The sequence below is a fragment of the Pollicipes pollicipes genome, unplaced genomic scaffold, assembly GCF_011947565.3.
Source record: "Pollicipes pollicipes isolate AB1234 unplaced genomic scaffold, Ppol_2.1 Scaffold_4881;HRSCAF=5763_pilon_pilon_pilon, whole genome shotgun sequence".
Classification (NCBI taxonomy): domain Eukaryota; kingdom Metazoa; phylum Arthropoda; class Thecostraca; order Pollicipedomorpha; family Pollicipedidae; genus Pollicipes; species Pollicipes pollicipes.
The window spans coordinates 6486474-6512130 of record NW_023596576.1 but is presented as its reverse complement, the minus strand read 5'-3'; the positions used below and the strand labels follow the sequence as shown (position 1 = coordinate 6512130).

At 51.1% G+C, this 25657-nt stretch overlaps 1 protein-coding gene and 1 non-coding gene across 2 annotated transcripts; one reads left to right on the top strand and one right to left on the bottom strand.

Annotated features, from left to right (window-relative positions):
- The first annotated feature begins 665 nt into the window (after window positions 1–665).
- LOC119099691 (coiled-coil domain-containing protein 174) lies at window positions 666–25161 on the top strand. Its single transcript, XM_037222756.1, has 7 exons — window positions 666–707; window positions 1859–2031; window positions 2444–2634; window positions 7160–7360; window positions 20354–20462; window positions 22401–22518; window positions 25154–25161. Exons 2-7 carry the CDS (start codon window positions 1993–1995, stop codon window positions 25159–25161), a joined length of 666 nt encoding a protein of 221 aa, XP_037078651.1. The 5' UTR covers window positions 666–707; window positions 1859–1992.
- Window positions 4405–4476, bottom strand: TRNAW-CCA (transfer RNA tryptophan (anticodon CCA)). Its single transcript has one exon. It is a non-coding gene; the product is annotated as a tRNA-Trp (tRNA).
- Window positions 25162–25657: the final 496 nt, after the last annotated feature.

Here is a 25657-nt window from a genome sequence, read left to right as displayed (position 1 = left end):
TTTTCATGATCTGCTTATATAAGATCTTGTATTTTGACAGTATTCGTAGTAAAGCTCACTGACGACAGCCTCCTAGTTTCAGACCCCGATCTAAAATGGTTCAGAAATTATAGGCCCAAAAACTATGGGAGCTTTCCCGGAGTGCTAAACGCCTTAGTACGGCCCAGAGCCTGACGCGCGGCGGTGCCGGCGGGCCACTAGGGTTTTAACGGCGTCACACCACCTCGGGTGCATCTCAGTACCATCATACCTGTCGCTGCAGATCTCTCCCAGACCCGACGTTGTGCGCAGTTTTCAATGCCGAATCTCCTAGCTGCGTCTGCTGCTCTAACGACAGTAGACCAGTGGCGAAAAATCGATTAATGCTCTGTTGTGTTTTTAGTTAGCTTTGTCGTAGCCGAAAACAATTAAAGATGTTTGTCCATGCATAAGACCATGGTTGCTCTATTTTGTTCATGTTTGAAGTTAACAAGTCTGTGTCAATGTGTTCATGAAGAAGAAAATACATCTTTTAGAGCGTTTCTTTCCAACGTTTTGACTACATCAAGTATTAATGCTGTATGTTAAGGGAAAATTCTCCCGCACTATTTTGTCTAAGAGGCGCCAAACATGAAACACTCAGTGCAAGTGCGGTTAGCGTGTTACGAGTGCGGCCCCTGGATCAAGCCGCATGCGCTAAGACGGCGTTGCAAGCTATCGTACACAAGGTTGGGAGCGCATGAGCTTCTGAACAACACTAGACGCTTAGACGGACGGGTGCCAGTGAAGGTGAAGTTGATAAGTGTACGAGAATCCATCTTATTGCGCTCCAAAGCATTCCGTACCAAGCCGTTTGTGTATAATCCTCAGTTTGTTTTAGTGATCTTTTTATTAATTACTAGCTTAACTTTTTCCTAAATTTTGCTGGCATAAATGCTCCTTTATGGGCTTATTGTGACTGTGTTGTTATAATTGGGCAACTGTCATATACAAACAGGAAGTTACTAGCAAATCAACTGTGAAACCATACACACTGTGATGCTGTTGTATTTGGGCAGATTTGAAATATTGACACTTCTCAGGTGTCACCAGTTCAGTTTACAAACCCAGTAGCCATTAATTTTGTGTATGCAATTGTGTATTTGGGTAACGTAAACTTAAATGTGACACAAGTGGCCAGTGAGGTTACAGTCGAGTACATAGTAATATAATGCTCTTTAAAGAGGTCATTCTGTAAATGTTGTGTTCTTTAAGGCAAAAAATGGTCCATAAATGGAAAAATAGACATTGTAGCATCTTAATTTTGACACAACACTGTACCTTACATACTTTGAGGGTTACAGCTCTCAAAGGGATCTTTCCTCACTTTATAAACATGACTGGTTGATTCCATTCGCACTGAGCATTGTGGGTATTTATCTCAACCCTGGCCTATGGGGGTATTTGTCTTAACCCTGGCCTGGCCTGGCTAACATTCCTCATTGCATTAATAGGTTCAACATCAGCAATAACTCAGCCACCTGTAGGCTCTAATATGATTGCATTTAAAGTGACATGGTTGGTATCAATACTTGAGGGTGTGCTAAAAAGCTGTCAAACTTCTTCATCATACTACATCAGTATTTGCATGAGATGTAGAGGCTAAGATGACAATAGTTTTCAGTTTTCCATCATTTTAAGAGGAACCCATAATGATGTGTGATAACAATTTACTCATGCAGGTTAAATGAACTTCTCTTTCCCAAAAATCTGTGCACCCCTGTACATCAGCATCCTTAAGTAAGACAGTTAGCTACTGAGTTTTAAAGGCACACCCTGTGGTGAGACATCAGTCTGGATGAGCCATGGGGTTAAGGGACTGACAAGCTCCTCTTTTCAGTGCAATAAGTTGTTGAGAAGAATAGCAAGGTTACAGCATGAAAAAGGCTGGATTTTAGTTGATTACATTTACTTAAACACTGTGAATATTGTGAACCTGCTCAATTTTACAAGAGATCTGTCAAAAGAATTGACATGGACAGGGATAAGAAAATTGATGTTGGTTCATCTTCTGTAAGTATTTGTCAACTTTTCAACATTTTGGTACTATTCGGATCCTCAAGGTTGGAATGGTTTAGTGAGAAGCAGGTCTGATCAGGACTGCCTTAATGCTGAGTTCCGTTTGGCTGGCTGGCTGTATGCATGTCTGGCATTGTCTTTCTGAGTTCAGGTGGCTAACTTCTATTCTGCTGTTGCAGCTGTGAACAATCTTTGCTTTGGCTCTGCATACAAATGATGTAAAGGGATGGAGAGGAGATTGAGGAGGGGATATAGTGCTGTCAGGATCAACAGAGAGCTATATCCATTGGTACATGATCATGTTCATGAAACATTGGGCATGTGTGGGAGGGGACACTACTCCTTGTGCTATTTCCTAACATTGCTGGCAGTCCCTCACCGTGGGCACTTGTCTCTGTGACCGCAGCTGGTGGACCTGAAGGCGGAGCTGCACCGCAAGCAACAGGAATCAAAGACGCTACGCAGCAGGCCGGAACGGCGCCAGCGGCCCGAGGGCAAGTCCAAGGTCTGGGCCAAGGTCAACGCGGGCGTGGAGCAGCGCGACCTGCGCGACAAGGAGCAGACGGCGGAGGAAGCCCGCGAGTTGGACCGGTCCAGGTGAGCCAGCCAGAGGCATCTGCGCGCTGCCCGCGCCGCCGCCGACGGCCGACGGCGGTACGGCCCGGTTATAGCGGGGTAATGCATTGCCAGTCAGCCAGTCAGGCCAGACGCACGACACACGTATCGATCCATCGCCAGTCAGAGCTTTCTCATCGACTCACTCTTGTCTACGAGGGTGCTGGGCGTGGGTATTGGTACGTGAGGTGGATCACGTGCCATCTGGCGCTTCCTCAATACATTGTACTTGTTTCAGGGTCCAACACGTTGCGCGTGATGTGAGACTGATGTGATCCGGGCCCAGTTGGTTGGATGGTTTCCCATCAGCCGAAGTATTTTGAAGCATGTTCATTGCTTTCCGCTGTAGTTTGGTATGATGTAAACATGCGAGGACGCAAGTGGGAGGTACCGTGATGTAGCCAGAATGGAATCACCCCAAAAAAGTAGCGTACTAAAGCGTTTTTTTTCCAGCTGAGGCCTTTAATGTCGGGTAACAAAAGATGGAACCCGTATCGAGGTCAACTGTTTTTTTTTCTAGCCCAGCGTAGGTGCACTCACAGCCTATTGCGGTAGGTCAAACATCAAGTCTTCTTTCCTGAATACGAGAAGCTTGCAGTTGGCCTTTCAACTAGATTCTTTGCGAGTATGTTGTCTGCGCTGATGGAGCGCCATACGCATTTCACCAGAAACTAAAAACACGGTCATGCGACATATCCTCAGAAGTCTCGAGTGCCGTGCATTCATCCTGGACATTGCGGAAGGGTTCCGGTACCTAGCGTCATGGCGAAACATGGAAGCCACGTCATTTTGTCTGGCGCTTTAGGAGGAATGTTCGCACATTCCATATACGACGAGTTTTGCTGCCTTGTCCTATATATAAGTGACTTACAAATAGTAGACGCATCATTATTTCCACCATATCTGGGTATATGACACGGCTTAGAGCGTTTGCATCCGAACACACAGCTTTGAGAACCTGGCCCTGTCTGACAGGCTGGCAGACAGTGTCGTTATGTGACAGGTGCGTCTACGTAGGAAAGATGCAATATTTTCTTTAACAACGCACCGTCACCAGCGTAGATGCAGAGATACCGGCCAGTTCCGACGCTGGTATCGGCTTCCAGTGCATCGAACAATCAAGCAAACTAGTCGACAGTGTCCGCAGGCAATCAGCGCTAACTCCCGATATGGAATTATTCCACGGAGCTTAAACTTAAGTCCACTTTGATTGCACCCTTGTATTCTAAGATGAGAGTGGGATGGTGGCTGAGCATGGAGTGGGCCTGTGGGGTCGCATCATCCCATTACCAACGTAAAGGGATTAAAACGTAAAAACGGGCGCGAAGGAATCGAGTCCAATATCCATCCACACTATCAGACTTATGTCTCCACCGCCGTGTCCGCATCCGTCAGGATTCATATGCCGTTAGAGGGTTGCCGTCCTGGCCTGTCCGCTTGCTTGAGGTGCATATATGAGTGACTGGCTGCCATATAACTTGATGTTGATGGGAGAAGAGGAGCAACAGCTTGTGTGTCCAAGGTTCCAAGGCACGCGACGAAGCTACGTGTCTGGGAAACCAGAGGTACGGGGTTCGATTCCTCGCGGTGCACGCCCTTCTTGCCAGGGTGAGAGGCAGGCGACGCCATATAGCCTCAGCAGCTGAGTGCGCAGTAAAGCCTCGATGGCAATTTGTACGGCAATGGAAGGTTCTGGCTGCACTGAAACGTTCGTCTAATGTTAAATTCAAGAGTATCGACGCAAAAGGTTCCTGACCCCGACGTGATTTGAACACGCAACCTTCTGATCTGGAGTCAGACGCGCTACCGTTGCGCCACGGAGTCGGCGAGAGGTTGCCGGTGTATAATGTATCCCTTCAAGCTAGCCCGTCGTGTTGCTTTGAGACCGTGTTATATCAATTTGGTATACATTGTTTGGTTATGTGGGAAAACACTATAGGCTGACACTACGTTATGGCTCATCCAAGTCCAAAAACTGGACCCAAGTTGGCGATGCTTGAGTTGATCTTGTTTCAGTCTGATTTGATAGGACGCAACCCATGACAGCGACTTCCTCGGACTCGGGGGGGGGGGGGGGGGGCGACCCAGTGAGGCCTCAGCGACTCTCCTCCCTGTCTCCCCGTCTCAGAGAAAAATGGTGACATTGGGGGCGACCCAGTGAGGTCTCAGCGACTCTCCTCCCTGTCTCCCCGTCTCAGAGAAAAATGGTGACACTGGGAGTGCACGAAGCAGAAGAAAAAGTCGTCTGAAAGGGCGTTCAAATGCGCTCTAAGCTTTCTGTTTGGCAAATACATAAGTCTACCTAAAGCTTTTTAAGCAGGTGGAGAAAAGGAAGTGTTTTGGACATGCATAAGTTTACTGTATAATGATTACACCAGCATGCTGTTAATATCGACGACTAACTCGTTCCCATTTTGCGTCAGGTGTCCCATTTGCTTTATGGATGGGGATGCGATACTCAACTGTTATCAGCCATCAGACGCGTTGACAAACGTATCCTCAGGTGTTGGAACAAATGTCAACTTTTATTTAAAATCGTCCTTATTTAGACCGCGTTTTTGTGAAATCGCCAGCATTTTGTTCAACTTCCTGGCCCGAGGGGGTTGGTTGTCCCCACCTTGGTTACGTCCTTGACCAGCATTGTTTTGGCACGTTTTCGGCGGGGTCTTTGTGGGTCTACGTGACGATAAAGCGGTGGATATAGCATACCTGGCTTCAACTTGTTGGCTTAGTCAGTTTACGTAGTCAGTGCGGGGTCCGATGATCTACCCTCCCCCACGTAGTATTCGCGCGTGGGGCGGATCCAGAGGGGGGGGGGAATTGATCAGTAATAAAGGCACCCATCTAGAGGCCGTCTTAGGGCGCTGAAGATACTCTTCCATGGCGGTTATAGATGTGGTGGTCGAGCTCATAAGCTGTGTTCCGCGAAGTGGTGTGCTTTCTCCGTAGGCACTAATGTTGCAGCCGAGTCCTGTGAGACCCCAGCGTGACTGCGTTTTTAGGGAGCTGTATCGACCAAGTTCCCTGCTCACCTTGTGCGTAGGAGGACCATGTGCTTCACGGTGGAAATTCCAGACATTTGTTCACCAACTATTAAAGTACAAGACGTTCGTGTATCGTGTTAAATCATTTCGAGAAATGTATGCGGGATTGATTAGGTGTCTGCCCTCCTTGACTGGCACTTTATGTTTTAGCCACCTAGATGGCGTTGGTTCTTCGTGTGGCTGAAGACGCAGTCATGTTGGGACCTCACAGAACTCGGTAACATCATAACGGCAGTTTTTTAGCTTAGCCGATCCCTGATTAATAAGCATATTTGTCGCCTGTGGTCGCGTATTGAACTGGCCTTGGGTGGAGGTTAGCAAGTAGTGTCACGCTTAAACTTTTTGTGCTTGTGTTGACGTATATGTTTTAGTCTTTCGTCGGTAAACGTTTGAAATGATAAGAACAAATGATATTTCGGGGCCAAAAGTGACAATTGAATTGAAGTGCTTCGAGTCCCACGCCACGAGCTAGGTTCTCCGTCTTTTCCTTAGAAGAGGCCCTGACACGATCCGAATGACACAGTTGGTGCAGGCCCTCGGTCGAAATTTTACTTGGGGGAGGCCCAGGGACGGATCTAGTCTGGAGGTTTTTTGGGGGGGGGCAACCGTTCGTCGCCAGCTGGCTGGTGTGGGATCCGAGGTCCAGTGCATGGTGCCTCTCGCGAGTACCTAGAAGGGACACAATTCAAAACCGAAAAAAACACCGAAATGCTTTGGAATCTTAAACAGAAGCTAAAACAAAACAGTTAAAACAGTTCAAGTTAAAACAGACGGTAAGTAGCCGAATTTTTTATGAAGTTATGGGAATGTTTTGAGGGACCAAAGCATGCTCTCAGAGGTTTGGGGGGGGGCATGGCCCCGTGCCCCCCCCCCCCAGGATCCGCCTATGTGGGGAGGCAAATACCTAGTTTTCTCCGTACTCCTGCGAATTTGGACCAAGTTTCTTCGAAATCTTTCAGTATCTTTTGAAGGCCTCTAGCTCAGGAATCGGGGGGGGGGGGTCGTGGTTTCTGTGTCCCCCCCCCCCCCCGCCCGGATACGTCTCTGAGCTGGTGCGGGCCAGGGCAACGAAGATGCGTCGTAATGTGATACCTGGCCACGCAGGACCTGTGATGAGTATGCGGGGTCATTTTGGCCCGACCTTCCATCAGTGCACAGCGATTCGATTCCGTTGCTTCTGATTTCTAGCTTTAGGCTTAAGGGCTTTTTGTGTCAGTTTCTGTAATGATTTTGAAAGTGTTTCGCCCTTGCATGGCTAAAAAGCATTGCTTAATTGGTGCAAGTCAGTATAGAGCCGAAAAACAAGCTTCTAACGAACTGTGTCTAAAGGTGTGTTTGTAATCAGCTCCAGCCTTAGTTCGTTGACTTCCCTTTATCTCGACCCCACAGTCCTGGGGCGCACGTTATCTACTCACTCGTGTTTACGGCAGAGGTGTAAAACTCCGTTTCGTTCTCCACCGCAGGATGGCGTTGGAGGCGAAAGCAAGTCTTTATGAAAAACTGCGCACGGGAACCGCGGCCCTGGAGGATGACGCCACAAACGAACGATTCCTCGTCAATTTCCAGCGGAAGGTGATCGATGACGTCACAGAGCGACGTCAGCACCGCGCAGCAGAGGAGAAGGAGACCACAGATCCCGAGTCCGTCACGCCAGACGACGAATGGTAATTTTCCGGAACGCACTCACCAGCGCCGCTTCGGCTGATGCGTATTAGCCGTGTTAAAGCATGATAACAGTTATATTCCACCCACCTAGAACATGGGAGTTATTGGAAAGTGGTGATGGCGTGCCATTAAATTGACTCATGTAAGTGGATTATCTTGAATATGAACAAAATATTGATGTGAAAAGATCAATAACCGAAAGTCCCACGCTTAATCTAAATGCAGCCCAAAACAAGGGAAACGTTCCACTGTAAGACTTCCGTAGTGTCGCCTTTTTCTAAATATTTGGGCTGAGTAATAACGGAAATTGCAGTAAAAAGGTGGAAAATGTTACAAAGATTTACACTGCAACAAAAACGCCAACTAGCGTTGTTTACATCCTTGACGATGTCCTTGAGACGGAGCTTCGACTCAAAACAATGTTCACCTGCGCCACAAACAACGCTCACTCTGCGACGTATGCATGGTGAAAGATCGCATGAGGTGGCAGACACTGGGCGAACAACGTACAGGCCGAAGATAGCCACCAAGGGTGGACACTCGTGCGATGTGCTTCGTGCAATCTCGGACGATGAATCTCGCCCGTTTAGGTATGCCTTCATGGTGACGAATGTTTGTTAATTTGGCCATGTTTGGGAGACCTGTTTTATTGCAGCTACGCAAAATTTTGAGTGTCTTCTTCCGGTTTGATGGAATCCCTCTCATGTTTTCGGAGAGTGTGATCTCCCAAGAGAACTTCCAAAAGTAGTGCGCGTTGTGCCACGCCCCTGGTATGCTTCTGGCGAAGTTATATGCATGCTTCGATGGCACCCCTCCTCTTGAGGTTTTTCTCCTCAGGCGTTGGTTACGAGCTTTTAGAAAATCAGATGGTATGAACCGTTTTTATTGTGAAGGCGGACACGAAGGATACCTGAAAGATTAAGTGCTTTTCTGTTTAGGGACATATTTTAATGCGTAATGAGACTTCCTTTTTGCCCTTTTCATAATCTTGTACTCAGCTCTCATCGTTGCACTCAATCCAACCGAGCAAAATAGGGTTTGTGATGTATACAAAAGGAATTAAAGGAGTTATCGACTCGTTCCGTTTTTGTTGCGTAGTGCATCCTTCCCTCGTTGGTGAAAGGCCTAATTATAGTTTATTTTTGGTAAGAGGTGCTTAAGTGCGCAATAACCATTTCAAAGTCTGGGATTAAGGGGAGGAGATCGAAGTGAATCAGTACTGCAACGATCTTGGGTCACTCTCGCACGAAGACCCCCCCCCCCCCCGCACACACACGCAAGAGGCCGTAGCCAGGTGGTGTGGGTAACAGGGCGGGCTCCGAACCAGAACGAGTGGGGGCTGGTGGCTACATCACACTGCCGGTGAGCCGAGCTACAGCGTGCGTGCAGTATGAACCGGAGGCCGGTGGAGGAGGGCAGATGCAGTTCTGAAATGCGATCAGGTGTTAAATGTATAAGCTGCTCGGCTTGGGCGCAGAGTTCTCTGGCGAAGTTGACTCGACAAGGTCTTGAGCACCGAAGGCATCTTCTCAGAGCAGGTGTGTCCATAGCTTTCCTGGGCCCAAAATATGAAGAGTACGCGCAATATTGAATTTGACAAATCTTGTGGGATCCTGCCCCCGCCCCCCTCCACAACCACCAGTGTCCGTAGCCATGACCCCAATACTCCTTTGTCTTTGTCGCCTTTTGCTTTGTACCTCTGGCAAGTACGGCTGTTAGGACTCCGGTGCTAGATACAGAATTATCTTTGTTTTTTTTCCGTAACTTGGTGGTTAAGACGAGATGCAGTGCCATCGTTGAAGCCACATCGTGGAAGAAGTCGCTGCACATCAATGCAGGATGTTTATTGTGTCACTTTCCTTTGCACAATTTCATGTCATTGTTGAGAAGGGATATGCGAGTGAACGATTTTCAATATGTTTGTTTTGCAGGGGTTGTGGTAAATCGCACGATTGAAGCATGGATGACACGGTTGCATGCATGCATAACATTGTTGAATGCATGCATAGCATTGCTAAGTGTGTGCATCGTATTGTCGAAAGCATGAATGGTGTCATGAAGAGCATGCATATGTACCATTCGCGTCTCTTGTAACGCCTGATTGGATGTTTTTCGGCTCACGTTAGCCCACACGTGTGAATTAGTTCAGGTTTATCGGCCAAAATCTATCGAATGTTTGTTGCGTCGCATAGGCTGCGGACAAGCGTCACGTCCCGCTGCATGTGTCGCCCATGGCACGAGGCGCCGTTCTATGGATTTCGCGTCGGATAACAACACTGGTGCGCGGCTCCATGAAGCAGCAAGGTCAGAAACACACTACAGTCTTGATGTTGCAGAATGGTTGCTAATAGGCGGATGCGCCGTGGTAGGCATTGGATACGAATTGCTCACAACAGCAACCCAATTAACATTGTTCTGAGCAGGGGCGTATGCGACGAGGGGGAAGGGCCACAAGGGTTGTGTCTCCATCAGGTCCCGATTGTTAGGCCCGGAGGGCCTGGTGGAGGTCTTATTAATCCTCGCGCTGCGATGCTTTTTCACCTTCGCCCTACCCTACGAGAAAAGGGCCTCAGAAGCACCCTAAGATATCGAAAACTAAGCAAGCTAGAGCCACGCAGAAAACGGGCTTGGAAAGTTCTCGTCAAACTGCATCAGGTGTGTACCTGCGTGTGGTGAACGTGACCCTGAACACTTGAAACCGGACCGAATAGGCAAAATTAACAAATTATAGAACCCTCCTTTTATCTCAGGTGCCATTAAGGTCAAACTCGTATGACCCGCAAAAGGTCAACTGCGTTTACAAGGGTTTGACACAATTTGACCTCGGATAACTGGCGATCAAAAGAAGTAACCAGAACGATAGTAATGTACTTCACAGTGATAGACGGTGAGGAGTCTGTAAGACCTCTTTGGACTGCATTTCCTTCGATAAAGAAGCACTGCATGTCGCTTTTAAGCAAACTGTCGCCGGCATGCCTTCTAGAAGGAGGACACGTCGATGCGCCACTTAAACCCCCAAATTTACTACTACTGCTTATACTACTACTGCTTATCCTGCTACTGCGCATGCTACTACTGCTTATGCTTCTATGTTTGCCCTACACTTTTGGGGCAAAAACACTGGCAAGTTGGACTTTTATCTGGAAGCTTATCGTCACTGTGTTTTAAAACGTTTAGCTGTGTTCTTTTGCAATGTCCAGAAACTTCACATATTCGGGTTTAAATCAAGCTTCAGACTGCAAGGCGCATGAAAGACTGCAAGGTACATGAAAGGCGCAGCAGAGAATGGTACAATTTGATAATGCGCAATCGTGCGCATTAAAGTGAAACTTATTGTGGGCTGGTCTGTTAATACTGGCCCGTTTATTACTTCTCGAAGAAGAGCTAGCCCACGTGGAACTAAAATGTCTTACAAAATACGACAGCCATTCACTTCATGAACATTTACGAGCGTCTCAGGCGCGCACCAGCAAGTTAACTCGGGCATAGGTGGCGGGTTGAATACGACGCGCTCAGTGGGGGAGGGGGTTCATTCGACCCTCTGAGATAGACATACGTATGAACTCGCTTCTGTCAAGTTTTAAGATAGACTAGGTCAAGTTACCAATAAACTTTTAGGTCAAATAGGGTCAAACTCCAGATCGGTATCCGTAGTGCCTCCGGACCTCCTTATGCAACCGCCTTAACCCTAGATGCTTGTTCTAAGAACCCTAGATACTTGTTCTAAGCAAAATTTTACTGGTGTTTATTTCAGGTTATATCGGTCGGAACGACTGCGCCGCATTGATCGGGAAAATGATTGATGGGGGTCGTTTTAGGTCAGTGACCTCTAACCCGGGAGAAGTTGAGATAAGATGTCCGTGGACGCCCCTGCGAGCAATAAATTTAAGAGTATCATCTAAAACTACCCCTTCAAGCACGTTTTTCAGTGACGAAGTAGCAGTGAAGGTTTTGACGTCGGTCTGACCTTCATACTGATACAAGTTCAATGAAATTACTCGCAATTCTACTGATACAAGTTCAATGAAATTACTCGCAATTCTAACCTCGGCTGGCTAATTGTTTAATAAACTTTCTCAGAGATGTATTGCTTCGTTTGACACGCCGTTGTCACATCAGGTTGAGCGATCCCACAGACATTGTCTTTACTGGCGGTCATGGCCTGACTTCGACCTGCCATAGGTCAGCGACCTGACCATGTACGTGTAACTTTCAGTATCCCAAAATACGTTATTCAATTGTCTACAGCTATGCAAAGTTTGGTGCAGAGCTGGATGCGTAACTCCCCATAGAAACGTGTGCTTGTCGTATGTAGCTGTGCACCTACCAACGCTAGAAGGGCTACGCCGCACCGATCGGAAATCATTGTGGGAACCTTCGGAAGGGGAAGGGTCAAATTGATCCCTGACCAGAGTGCGTGTTAATTACAAATAGTCATGTGGAGGTCCCATTAATAGCACACGCATTGTTTGCTCCACAATTACAGTAAACTCATTTTCATCGTTGTTTTTACAGCACATTTTTAGGTATTTTATGGGAAAAGTTTTCTTTTAGTCTAAATCCCATACAAGTATTGGCCTATGTAACTCATTAATGCCATAGCAGAAAAGTTGGGTTGAGAAATGTGTTACGGCGCCAAATTGAGGCCGAAATTTGTGCGCACCACTCGCATAACACAGAAAATCTGAACTGTAATAAAGCAGCACCTTTTGCGGAGGGATGGAGTGCTATAACCAAATCCAAGGACCAAAAGACAATTGGAGTAGGTTTTGCAATGTGGCCGGATAGTGTGGACCCCAAACCTGGTAGCTGGATCCGTTAATGTCGCGGGATGATTACCTCCCCATACCGATGTGTGCTTCCAGTATACAGCTATACTTGTACCAGCACTACAACCCTCACTTTCCTCGAAATAAAAAGCCATGGCGGCTCTCACCACAGATGAAATTCGTACCAGCTGAGCCGATAAACTATACAGTAGACTTATCGTTTCAAGGGCCATAAGGCGCGCAACGTTTTGTTTGGTTAAAGTGAAAGACTCCAGAATGCGGGGATGACCAAAGCCCTTCATGGCCAACTCGTGAAGGACTAACCCCTACAACCAAACTACGTGCCGCCTCTCATGATCGTCATGGAAGATCGCCTTCGACGCCCTAAGGCGGCCTCTAAATTTAAGTGCAGTGCAGGTGCCCCGCCTGCACTTGCCGATCCGAAGAGGCGCGTGCGTCCAGTCTCTGCTGCTTCCTGGGTCCACCCCTGCATGACTACTATGCTGCTTAAGTTAAAAACGTTTATGAATCATATAAAAATAGATACAGGTATTGTCTTTCATCAAAATAACGTGCGCTGCACATGGTGAGAAAAATGTGGGAATAGATTGTTAGGTCTTTGGTCCGCCCCCCCCCCCCCCCCAAATGATTTACCAAAATTGATACCCCTGTTGATTTGGTTGGGGTTAGAGTAATTTCGTTCAGTTATGAACACTCCACGACAACGGGATGGAGGAGCGAAGTGAGTGATGGGTAAGACCGCGTTTAACTGGGAACAGCCCTTGCTACCGAGGCTGACCTATACAGGGACCCTTCTTCTGGGTATGTGCGGGCGCTCGTGCAGAGTTCCAGCCAGGACAACGCTTGAACCGGCTCCTGGTTGACAGCCTCAGCTTGCCTGCCCTAGAGACGAAATGTTGCGACGATTCAGGACGAAGCGACGAGTGGTGTCAGCACTGTGGGTCCTGCACGTGTTTAGCTGGTCGGGGAACAATATACTACGGGGTGGGGGGATGGGGGACGACGACTGCAGTTCAGACCAGCACATGTGATATGCCTGAGGTCGTTGCAATAAAAAAATCGCCGAAACACCGCCGGACCGGGGTAATCGTCGCGGAGAGCATACGGCGGACAAGCACTGAATCATGGCGTGAAACGGTGGGCCGCCAGTAGGCTCTCCTACGCCACTTGCATTACCGCCTGCTTTTTTGGAGATTTAGTCCGCACATTTTGAATGGGTGGATCAGGCGCACGCTCAGCAGCGCTCATTGTGTGAGCCCTGACCCTTACCATCCAATCGGAAAATTCCACGTCAACGGCAGACTTTGATTGCGAAAGTTTAATGTGCTGTAATGCTCGGCACTGTCCGTCTTGCCCTCTGGCGTCACCTGACTTGCCGTGGCCCTGACTATCGGTCGCAGGCCACCTCAGTCAAAGGCAAACAGCGAGCACCCAAGCGGCTTGAACCCACCCGGCCACGGGTGGATGGATTGGACGCCAGGTGCTGCAGTCGACTGAGCTGTCGGGACGGGACACCGAGTTGCGACTTTGTGGCGTCATAAAGTCGGCCGGCACTCGAGCAGCTGAGTAAAGTGGACCCTTATGTAGAGCGGGGGCAGTGCAGCGTGGCGCTGTAGCGGCGATGCAGCCCCCTTCATCACCCTCTGGAGTCGCAAGCTCTTGTGCTGAGGTCATAGGCGTAGTTTTGCTAAATGGGTTGGGTGGAGAGGCTGAGCTGTGAGAAATGACGTAATCTGGCCCAAAAAGATGCCGACAAAAGTGCTCTTTCTCGGATTTGTTCCACTTTCTTCTCAACATTTGTGAGGGGGAGGGCTGGAGCTCGAGCTGGGCTGAGGTGCCGGCCCCCATCCCACGCCCAACTGAATAGGAAACTACTCCGACGTTTAGTCTGCTTTGACTTGTGGCTTCTGGTTCTCAACCAGATGCAAACGTAAGCGTAATTTGAACCATTTAAGGAAGTTATTATTCCATATATGACAGATGCGTTACATAACATCCAAGCGCAGAGAAGTGGACGCTCATTTCATATTTGTTGTTGCTGGCGGGAATGCGAGCAGAGTGTCTATGAGAAATGACGCATCAAGCGATGCCGATGCCTGTTCTGAAACTGAACGCATCGAAAACATGCTGCGGTTGAAGGAGCGTTCCACACTTCTAAGGAGGTTTGCGCTGAAATGGTCATCTTGAGGATCATTCAGCGCAGTTTACAACCCGGCCCTTTTTAAAATCTAAACCTATCTACTCTCTGAGCTACACGCCCGTGAAGACGGGAAAGCTATTTCGGGGGAAGTATTTCAAGGTTACCTTGGCCTTCATGCCGCTGTAATAATACCATTCAAATACTGTCATTCCATGAGCCTTGCAGCGGCCAGTGCCAAGAAAATACAATGGCCGAGTCGTTCGTATCTGTCGTTCGTGAGCACCATTTCCAGATATAGTAGCCGTCAATTGGCTCTCAATCAAAGTTGTGCAAGGTTCGATGACGTCGTTAAACAGTGACGTATCGAGGAACATGCTGGCGTAACTGGGACATCGTGCTCTCTAGAGCAGTCTTTTCCACTTAAAAGTATGTCAATAGTTATATGTGAACGCGTTTCATCATATCTGATGCTTCCTTCAATAACTTGAAATGTAAAACATTCCATTGAATAGTGTTTGCCGTGTAACGTGAGTACGTAGTGCAGCATAACTCATAGAATACCACGTCGAAGGTCACCTTTGCGTGACCTTGTCTCTTAAAGGAAGTTTTCCACATTCTTAGTGGGTTTTGAAGTAAAACAGCGATCTGGAAGTCCTTTCGGTGCTGTTCGTAATCCTGCCCTTCCTAATACCTAAGCCCCTATAGTTTCTGAGCTACATGCCCGCGAATATTGGGAAAGGTATATCGGGAGAGTATTTCAAAGTCACCTCGACATGCATTGTGTCATAATGACGTCATTCAACTCCTTCCATTTCATAAGCTATGTGGCAATCAAAGGCAGTCAAAACATAATTGTCGAGGAGTTCATATTTGGCGTTTGTGAGCGCGATTTCCAAATGTAACGGCCGTCTTTTGGCTTTCAATCAATGCTGTGCAGCGTACGGTGCGCGGCACCACCCATTGGACGCCGCGGTGCTGGCCTTGGACCGGCGGGCATGCACCGGAGTACACGGGACTGCGGCGCACGTGGCCGGCCTGACGCGCCGCGGCGCCGACGTCGTGCATCTGCGGGCACGAGGCCGGCCTGCCCTGCCAGCTGCACCGGGACCAGTTAAGACCTGGCCTGTCGGTGCCCTGGCTGTGCCGGCCGGCCGGCCTGACCCGCTCCCCCGGGCCCGCTGGACGTCCAGGCACAGTCAGCCCGCCGGCCTGGGTCACTGGCGGCACCCCACCCGTAACGTCACAGGACCCGGGGCGGTAGCCTCGGCAGCCCAACGTCACAACACACCCAGACCATTTCATTGCTGCGATCAATCGCCGTTGCTGACATGATCGCCATGTACGGCATGTAAGCGAGCACGTACGGACATGGTGGGGACGGGGCCGCGGCGTTTTCTTGCCGGTAGCACCCGATAATATGCGAAATGCGCCGCTTTGAATCGTGTTCGGCTGGAGCGAACGTTGCACGTAGCACGATGTGGGCGTACACTACCCCGGGCCGCTGGAGTCCATGGCATTCCAGAATACTTGGCTGCCCGGACGCTGCTCGCATGGGCGCGAGTACCTGAAGCTGGTACATGGCCACGTGCCCGTGACAGCAATAGTCTGGGCGCAAAATGACCGCGGTTGTCGACACGCCCTTAAGCCCAAATAACAACAGGTGCGCTGTACACCTGCCCCGGTGTTAAAGGGAGGTGTTAGGGGAGTGTCCGGCGTAAAATCGGTGTTAAAGAAAGCATCCCGTTTTTTGCTCCTTTCACAGAACACGCGTCCAATTCGGCTGGCGATTTCTTGAAATTGTCAGTAGCTCAGAATCTCCATTTGAAGCAACCGCTCCGACGGGAGAAATGCCGTTAGAGTCCCTGCATATCACTATGGAAGTACTGGTTTTGTTGCGTTATGTAATGCGTGCGTTATGTCAATGTCATGTTGATGTCATGCGTTATTAAATGTATGTAATGGGCAATGTACTAATTAGCCAACATTCTTTTGCAAGAAATGCAAGGACGGCATGACAATTATTAATGGGAAAATGTATACAAATGTGAGGCCATTATCACCCGAGTTCAACGCAACGTCATGCTAGAGCTTTCATTTTTCCCTCACGTCATTGAGCACAATGGACCTTTTCGAAACGCGCTTTGGCTCTGGGGAACATTGTTTGCATTACGAACGTTCATTTCCACTGGCGACATTCTTACCCATAAGTGACCCAACGCATTCTGACCACAACACACAACACATGAGTTGTATGAACGGCGTAGTTGATGGGGCTTGCGGCTAGCTCTCTCTATCAGGCCAAACTGTGTGCCATTTTTGGACGAGATGGACGTGAAATCTTCGCATACAGTCGCACAGGTTTCGACGAATATCTCACTGGGAGGTCTTGTATACGCAAAGGTCACCCTTTCCATAAACGACATCTGGAGTTGTAATGAATAAAAAAGTGCAGTGCTGTTCTGAAAGGTGGACTGCGTGGTTTCTACTCGAATATTGCGTGGTAAATCTTGATTTTTTCAGCGGCGCTGTCCGGTGGTAGCATAAGGCATAACCAACATTAAAGTTTCACCAGAGTATGTTTTGTGATATCCCCCAAAGGTGGCACGTTCCTGCATGTGTCGGTCGCCAGGCGTTAGGTTCACATCGGAGTCGGGTCACCCAGCGCCCCCGCTATAGGAGTCGGGTCACCCAGCGCCCCCGCTATAGGAGTCGGGTCACCCAGCGCCCCCGCTATAGGAGTCGGGTCACCCAGCGCCCCCGCTATAGGAGTCAGGTCACCAGGCGCCCCCGCTATAGGGGTCAGGTCACCAGTCGCCCCCGCTATAGGAGTCAGTCACCGGGCGCCTCCGCCATAGGAGTCAGGTCACTGGGCGCCCCCGCTATAGGGGTCAGGTCACTGGGCGCCCTCGCTATAGGAGTCAGGTCACTGGGCGCCCCCGCTATAGGATTCAGGTCACTGGGCGCCCCCGCTATAGGATTCAGGTCATTGGGCGCCCCCGCTACAGGAGTCAGGTCACCAGGCGCCCCCGCTATAGGGGTCAGGCCACCAGTCGCCCCCGCTATAGGAGTCGGCCACCGGGCGCCTCCGCTATAGGAGTCAGGTCACTGGGCGCCCCCGCTATAGGGGTCAGATCACTGGGCGCCCGCGCTGTAGGAGTCAGGTCACTGGTCGCCCCCGCTATTGGGGTCAGATCACCGGGCGCCCCCGCTATCGGGCGCCCCCGCTATATGATTCAGATCACTGGGCGCCCCCGCTATAGGAGTCAGATCACCGGGCGCCCCCGCTATATGATTGAGGTCACAGGGCGCCCCCGCTATAGGAGTCAGGTCACCGGGCGCCCCCGCTATTGGGGTCAGGTCACCGGGCGCCCCCGCTATTGGGGTCAGGTCACTGGGCGCCCCGCTATAGGAGTCAGGTCACTGGGGCCCCCGCTATAGGAATCAGGTCACCGGGCGCCCCCGCTATAGGAATCAGGTCACTGGGCGCCCCGCTATAGAAGTCAGGTCACTGGGGTCCCCGCTATAGGAGTCAGGTCACCGGGCGCCCCCGCTATAGCAGTCAGGTTAACGTGTCAGCTGCGCCCGAGTTCTGCCGCCTCCCGTAGAGGAAGTTGTCGCGAACGTGGAGTCCACCAGTGTCCACCGACGGTAGTTCAGCCCAGTGGACTGTCGTGGGCAGCATCAGTGAGGTCCTAATCGCGCGCCACCTCGTCATCCCCGGGACGACGAGCTGCTGATGGCAGGTCCGTACCTCGCGAAGGATCGTGCCTTCTCTCTTCTGTCTCTCCTGAGTCAAGTAAGAGAACGCTGTTGACATGTTCGGAAAATCTGGAGCGGCAGTTTGAAGTCTTCGCTTTCAGTTGATGATTCATCAGTCATTCTGATGGGGTTTTTAGGGATCATCGCATCTTAGCATTGCAGCTTCACAAATTAGGCTGTAGAGACCTCATCCCACTCGCGAACGCTTTTCAACGCCAGGTGGGATCGAATTGATTGCCTCTCGAAAACGTTGCAACGCTCGGCAAAGGCTGCAGGAGTGGCAGGGTGTGTATGACTGTATTTGTTTGGCGTGGGTATTCTCGGAGCGCGCGGTGAACCTGCTGAAGAACGGGCACGTCCGTCTTTGTCGACCCCCCGCGCGTCTGTCTGCGCCGACCCCTGCGGGTCTGTCTGCGCCGACCCCGCGCGTCTGTCCTCGCCGACCCCGCGCCTACACCTGCAGGTTGGGCTACTGCTGCTGCCCGCGGTCTTGCCATCCGGGCGGGCCGATCACTGTGTCGAGCACCCGCCGCCAAACGCACCGTCGTGCTCCAAGCCGGAGGCGCGCACTGACGGCGCTGTGGCGATGGCTGCTCTCCAAAATTTGCTGGACTGCAGCGCTTGCTCCCATTGTTTGCGCGCGTGCGGTGCGCCACACGGGGCCCAATCGTGCCACATGTGTCGCTAGTGCTTTGTTTGGCCCCTGATTGGAGCTGTAAAGATTTTCTATCCACCAGTGTTCTCGAAAGAAAATGCTCGTGAACGGCCTGCAATGTGGGTCTGCTTGATCCAAGCGAATCAAGAGCCCAGGTAGTCACTTACCTATTTGGCTTAGTGGTCTGTTTCACCAACTGACCTGCACTTAAGGGGTAATGGAACTGGCCATTTAATAATAGACGACGCGCGGGTCAGCCGGGGATAGTAATCACCATGACCGTGTGGGGCGCCGTACCGTTTCGCCGTCCATGCCAGCCAGACACCGCCGGACCGACGGAAATAGCTGCATAACCGCCCAGGGGGACGGCTATGTCCGACACGTGGTGGAATACTCGGGCCGGTGTTTCGACGCTGCGGCCGTCTTGCCGTATCAGAGGCGTGACGCGCCGGTGCCGGTGCACGCGGCGAGGTCGATACCCACGCCGACGCCGGTGGCGTGGAGCTCACGGCCCTGCGGCCGGCCCCCTCCGCGCTGGGCGACCGGCCGCGCCGGGTCAGCCGGCGGACCGAGCCACGGAGCGAGAGCGAGTTTGGCAACTGAGCAGCAGGCTGCGCGGCTCGCCGTGGTGCGACTTTTCCGCGCGGACGGTCTGGAGCGGTGTCAAAAAAGGGCAATTTCTGGGGCCCTGAAAGCACTGCCTGCCCCCCCCCCCCCCCCAACAAGAAAGTGGGCTAAAAGTGGGTACTATTTGCCGACCAAAGGAAGTTTTTTTTTGTACCCTCGCCACACTAAAAGTTGCATTTACAGCCCACCAAAATTACGTAGTACTGATTGTTTTCTGGTGGACGCGGTCCTCATCATGCACCGTAAAATGCCGCTTTTTGGTTTAGTTACAGACAAACGGTACAGGATCATTCAGAGGGCTCCTCCCTGTAGCCCTGCACCCCTGTATCCCTGTAACCCTGTACCCCTGTACCCCTGTACCCCTGTACCCCTGTACCCCTGTAACCCTGTACCCCTATAACCCTGTACCCCTACAGCCTCACCCCTGTATGCAATCTAAATGTTTGTTGCTGGCTGAAGATGTGCACAAACTTAGAAACAACCTCAAGTTCTGATTCGGAGCATAGCAGCTGTGGCGCAGATCAGGGGCGTCGGGGCGTGACGATGTTACAACCTAGAATGTTGTCGAGCCAATTCCAGCTTTAAGGGCTGCGCTGAGCTGCTCCACATGGCCACTTTGTGAATGTCTGGCGGGTGTCCGATGTCGACCGGGCACAGCCATGTAGTGATAAGGCTGGCGGAAGCCCGCCGCGGGCAGCTCTCAACTCTGGCGGGCACAGCCGAAGTAGTGATGAGGTTGGCGGAAGCCCACCGCGGGCAGCTCTCAACTCTGGCGGGCACAACCGATGTAGTGATGGGGCTGGCGGAAGCCCGCCGCGGGCAGCTCTCAACTCTGGCGGGCACAGCCGATGTAGTGATGAGGCTGGCGGAAGCCCGCCGCGGGTGACGTCGGCCCGTCAGATCACGCAGACATGCCAGCCGATGTGCCCAGCGTGTGGCAGCGCTGAACACTAACGCGACGGGACCGACTCCGGTGCGCCGCGGCAGCTGACGCTCGTCTCCGTGTGGCCTGTCTGCGCAGGGTGGAGTTCACCGACTCTCTGGGTCGGTCCCGAACGGTGATGCGCCGGGATCTGGCCGAGTACCGACGGCGGGACCTCAGCAGGGACCCGGATGGTGACCCAGCGCAGGTGAGCTAGTGTCACTGACGGGGGACCTCAGCATAGGCCCAGCTGGCCACCTTTCCAGGTGAACTAGCGCCACTAGCGTGATGAAGAACAGGTCTTCGTAAAATCTTGCAGTGCTGTTACCTTTTGATGCTTTGTTCGAGGGAACACGTGCGCCTACTGGAGGGCCTTAATGCAACATACAGCAATCGCCGACGCACGGGCACTCTTGGTACTCATGTAGTCAAGCCGGCGCCGGAGGAGAACCTTCGATTCAGGTTTGTCAAGTGTCGAGTTTGCGTCTTATCTAAATGATGCATGTGTGTGTCTGGTTACTGTCCGGCTTGAATCTAATGGGCTACCTTGTCGTTTGATGTCAGGGGATCGATCGAGACAAGAGCCAGACAAGTAGTGCCATATGGGTCTCGTCGCTCGTGCATTACCTGTGTTGCGAACGATCCCGGCGAGGATGATAATAATTTGTGTATTATGGCGCACCGACTGTGTTGGTGATATGGTGCCCGTAGATCCTGCAACGCTGTCGAACTCTGGCTCGGGCGCAGACATGCCAGCCATGGTCTCCGGTGTATGATACCAAACATTCCGTGGTATCTTACGGCAGTGTGCAGTGTGCAGTGTGCCTGTCCCCCGGGTCAGTCCTTTGTTCATTAATTTCCCTGGAGTGGCTCAGCTCTGTGTACCAGATAGATACGTCTGTCCTCCAGCTCTGTCTGGTGAGTTGCCCTTGTGTGCTCCGTTAGTCCTTCCCGTGCAACTCTCCCGGCATATTGCCGATGAGTTTCCCGTGTATCTGTTTGGTGCATCTGGTATGTGAGCCTTGGGAATTCACTCCACAGATTGTCCGTCGCCAGGCCACGCCTTCCCCGTGGTCGCCTCAGTGCTGCATGCTTGTGACGCGCATTGGCCTGGTACCGTGAGTCTGTCTGCGAATTTCCCGTGGTCATTGTCGTGACTCGGTCCTGTGAGTCCGCCGCTTCCGTGAGTTCGTCCCGTGAGTCGGTCCTGCGAGTCCGCCGCTTCCGTGAGTTCGTCCCGTGAGTCGGTCCTGCGAGTCCGCCGCTTCCGTGAGTTCGTCCCGTAAGTCGGTCCTGCGAGTCCGCCGCTTCCGTGAGTTCATCCCGTGACTCGGTCCTGCGAGTCCGCCGCTTCCGTGAGTTCGTCCCGTGAGTCGGTCCTGCGAGTCCGCCGCTTCCGTGAGTTCGTCCCGTGAGTCGGTCCTGCGAGTCCGCCGCTTCCTTGAGTTCGTCCCGTGAGTCGGTCCTGCGAGTCCGCCGCTTCCGTGAGTTCGTCCCGTGAGTCGGTCCTGCGAGTCCGCCGCTTCCGTGAGTTCGTCCCTTGAGTCGGTCCTGCGAGTCCGCCGCTTCCGTGAGTTCGTCCCGTGAGTCGGTCCTGCGAGTCCGCCGCTTCCGTGAGTTCGTCCCGTGAGTCGGTCCTGCGAGTCCGCCGCTTCCGTGAGTTCATCCCGTGACTCGGTCCTGCGAGTCCGCCGCTTCCGTGAGTTCGTCCCGTGAGTCGGTCCTGCGAGTCCGCCGCTTCCGTGAGTTCGTCCCGTGAGTCGGTCCTGCGAGTCCGCCGCTTCCGTTAGTTCATCCCGTGAGTCGGTCCTGCGAGTCACCGCGTTCGTGAGTTCGTTCCGTGAGTCGGTCCCGCGAGTCCGCCGCTTCCGTGAGTTCATCCCATGAGTCGGTCGTGCGAGTCACGCTTCCGTGAGTTCGTCCCGTGAGTCGGTCGTGCGAGTCACCGCTTCCATGAGTTCGTCTCATGAGTCGGTCCTGCGAGTCTGCCGCTTCCGTGAGTTCGTCCCGTGAGTCGGTCGTGCGAGTCACCGCTTCCATGAGTTCGTCTCATGAGTCGGTCCTGCGAGTCTGCCGCTTTCGTGAGTTCGTCCCGTGAGTCGGTCGTGCGAGTCCGGTCCCCCATTGACGCACCGCTCTCCGCCAGACGCCCGAACTCGTGTCGGAGGACGCACGGCGAGAACAGCTGCGACAGCAATGGCAGCAGCAGGAGCTGGAGAACGCCTCAAAAACTGACATCCATTACCAGGATGTGCTCTTCAACGGTGAGTACCCACTTTTCTTTCGGAGGCGTCAATTTGAGGCCATTTGCTCGCTGAAAACGCGAAATGCGCCGGGAGTAGCATCGAGTTCTCTTACAATAGTCCGTACCGCCCTTCGGGCCGTGGACGACGTCACCTTGGCGTCACATCCTTAGACTCCTGACGTCTGAGCAGTGTCACTCGATACAATGAGCAAATGCTATTCACCGCACACCGGGGACGCCAGTATGACGTCATGCGTGCGCGCTGTGGTCGGAGCGCGTCTCATGAACCAGTGATGGCCACCGCTCCTTCGCTGGCCTTATATTGGCATCACCATCGCTCTGAGCGCGTCTCATGAACCAGTGATGGCCACCGCTCCCTCGCTGGCCTTATATTGGCATCGCCATCGCTCTCGACTTGGCACGCGCCGCCGCGATGAACAGCAACGCTCCGAGATAGCGGTACTTGAACGTTTACAAGGCGTTCCTCCTCATGCGAATATTTGAAGGTCGAGAGGCGTTTTGTAATCCATCGCTAATCTTTGGCACGAAATGTATCAGACGGTATTCTTTGTCAGACTTCGTACAACAACGTAGTTTCAAGCGGGCTTTTCCCCTGGGTCGTTATGGTCGCCTTTCTGACCGGTTGCAAGACCGCCACATTCATGAAGTCGAGACCAAGCGAGTGCTGCTTCTTGTCAATGAGTCTTATTTTTATGTTATGTCAAATAGGCAATCGTTGCTTGGGGAAGAACAGAATGCATTGAAGCTTGTGTATTGTACGGAAAAAGCCGTATCTGCTCAGCGTGTGGTGTGATGCTTCAGTAGTGCACAAGACGCACGAGATGGATAGGAAACTTTGACGTCATGCTCATAGACTATCACATTAGCGAGGAAGTCGGATTAGCAACGATCAGATCAGATTAGCTTTAGTCAGATAAGCAACGCAAAATACCCATTGTTTGCCAGACCGATGTTTGTTTTACGTACCAGCTGCTCATTAACAGGCGACCAGATGTGCACGCTCGCACTGATCCGCGGCACAAATAACTTTATTTCAGCACTCGCAATACCAGTTAAGTGTGTGTGGATGCCACGTCACCCCCGACTGAGAAAGCGGAAAGCCACCCATGGTGAAATAACCCAGCAGGTCAAATGGGGTTGGGATGGAAGGATAAGTCCAGTTCGTTATTGGAGATGAATCCAGTTTAGCAGCCATGTCGTCATGTGTTTACGAAATTTAAGCGACCGTCTTTTATTCACCAATATGAAAATGAGTTCGTGACGTAGGTCCGTTAAATAATGTGCGACGTAACACGTCAATTTTCTAGTTAATCATGCTTTTAAACCGTTCTGTATTTATGCGTACATGCATATATTAATATATGTATATATATATATATATATATATATATATATATATATATATATATATAGTCGATATATTCATGGATATAGTTTTGTGACAAACGTGGGTGAAATGTTAAGTTCAAAATGTTTAAGTGTTGAAGTTTTGTTTAGAAACTCAGATGTCTTTTACTATGCCCAGTCATAAGTATGGGGTCTCTGGGTTCAAAGTCGTAGTGCATTTATCTATTGGTATTCGGACACCGAAGACAACTTATAAAAACGATATAGGCCTGCGATTTTTTTACGAACTTACCGCCTCTTGTGAGCTTGGAAAATGCTGTTGCTGGCAGAGGGTAAGTTTGGGAACTTCACCCGCCGTAATGTCACATTTTGCTTGGTTTCACACCAAAAAGTTTAAAAAAAGTCGACCATCATGGCTATTCCTTACTGAGCTGTTGATGTCATAGTGATATGAAATAATTTTTTTTGCAAAAGCGTAGGGGAGTCGCATGCACTTTCGTGTGCACTGATACAGAGAGGATATTTACATGCACAAAGCATTCAGATAAAATTTTGCAGACTTCCTTAATGCTTGTCTTTGCAGAATCGCCCTTTATCAGAGTTGCGTTGGGCATGGTAGTGTCCTTGTTCAAGCGTTTCCTGAGCACCTGCCGTGCTTCTGCATGGACATGATTAATGCCATTGGCATCGCCTCCTTTCCACTCCTCAGAAAACTTGCTTCCATCAAGTGTGTTGTCTTTTCTCTATGTTACTCCCATTCTGTGCGAGGATGTAGGTACCATCGGCGTGTGAAGTAATGCGTGAATCAGTCTGAGGTCCAGGTCACGGCCGAAGGTCAAAAGGACGCTTGGGGCCGGGCTATGCATGTATGAGGACAGTTGGACCTTCGACCAAGCATGTCGCACGACCATCATACAAATACTGCTTACATAGCAGGAATGCAGTGTGTGGTGAGTGGCTGGTCCAATGCGTGCATGAAAGTTGCGAGGCGTTCTGCTCCGTGCAGAGTTCAGTTCTAGGCAACCATTCCCTGCATACGGACCTCATTGGTCCAAATGCACGACCAGCTAGGCTTCCTTTCGTTGCAAGAGTCTGTCGTCGTCCCGAATTTCTCGATCACATATAGGTGTCAGGACTCATTACTGAGGGTGGGCGCTGATCCCAGAAATCAATCCAAGCAAGATAATCAAGATACAGTCAACGCGAGCTCCAAAGCACGCCAGAGCTCCCGCAGTTCATTTAGACTGTCTGGGTGACGTTACTCTGTTTCCGTTGGTGCCTCTCAGCAGCATGAGGTAGGCCCAGGCTCATTCGCGCTAAGTTCGGCTACAGCTGTGTATGGAGACCGGACTTCACTAGGTTAACGTGGCGATTAAGCCGACTTCGAACTGAGCTTTTTGTCTTTCGTTCGCGTGTAGCTGTGAGCAAATTGTGTGTTAGTCATGTGACTGTTAGGAAGGAGAAACCGGGGCGATCGCGCCGACACAATCGGTTGGTGCAGATCACCAGATGAATCCGGGGTGGCGGTGCTCGCTGTTTGGGCCGCACTGAGATGTGTCTTGAGACAAGATCACGTGCAGCATGGTCAGGACCCAGCCAGAAAGGAAAAGGGTAGACGTGAGGCACGGACTGCTGTGAAAGCCACGGACATCTTTTGACGCGTGAAATGCGTGACGCAGGCGGCTTTGCCAAGTCGTCCGGGAAATGCCGTTTAGAACAAGCGCAAGTTGCAAAGACGTTTTTAGAGGTCGAGCAGTAAGCACCCCCGGTTCCCAAGTGGGGGGGGGGGG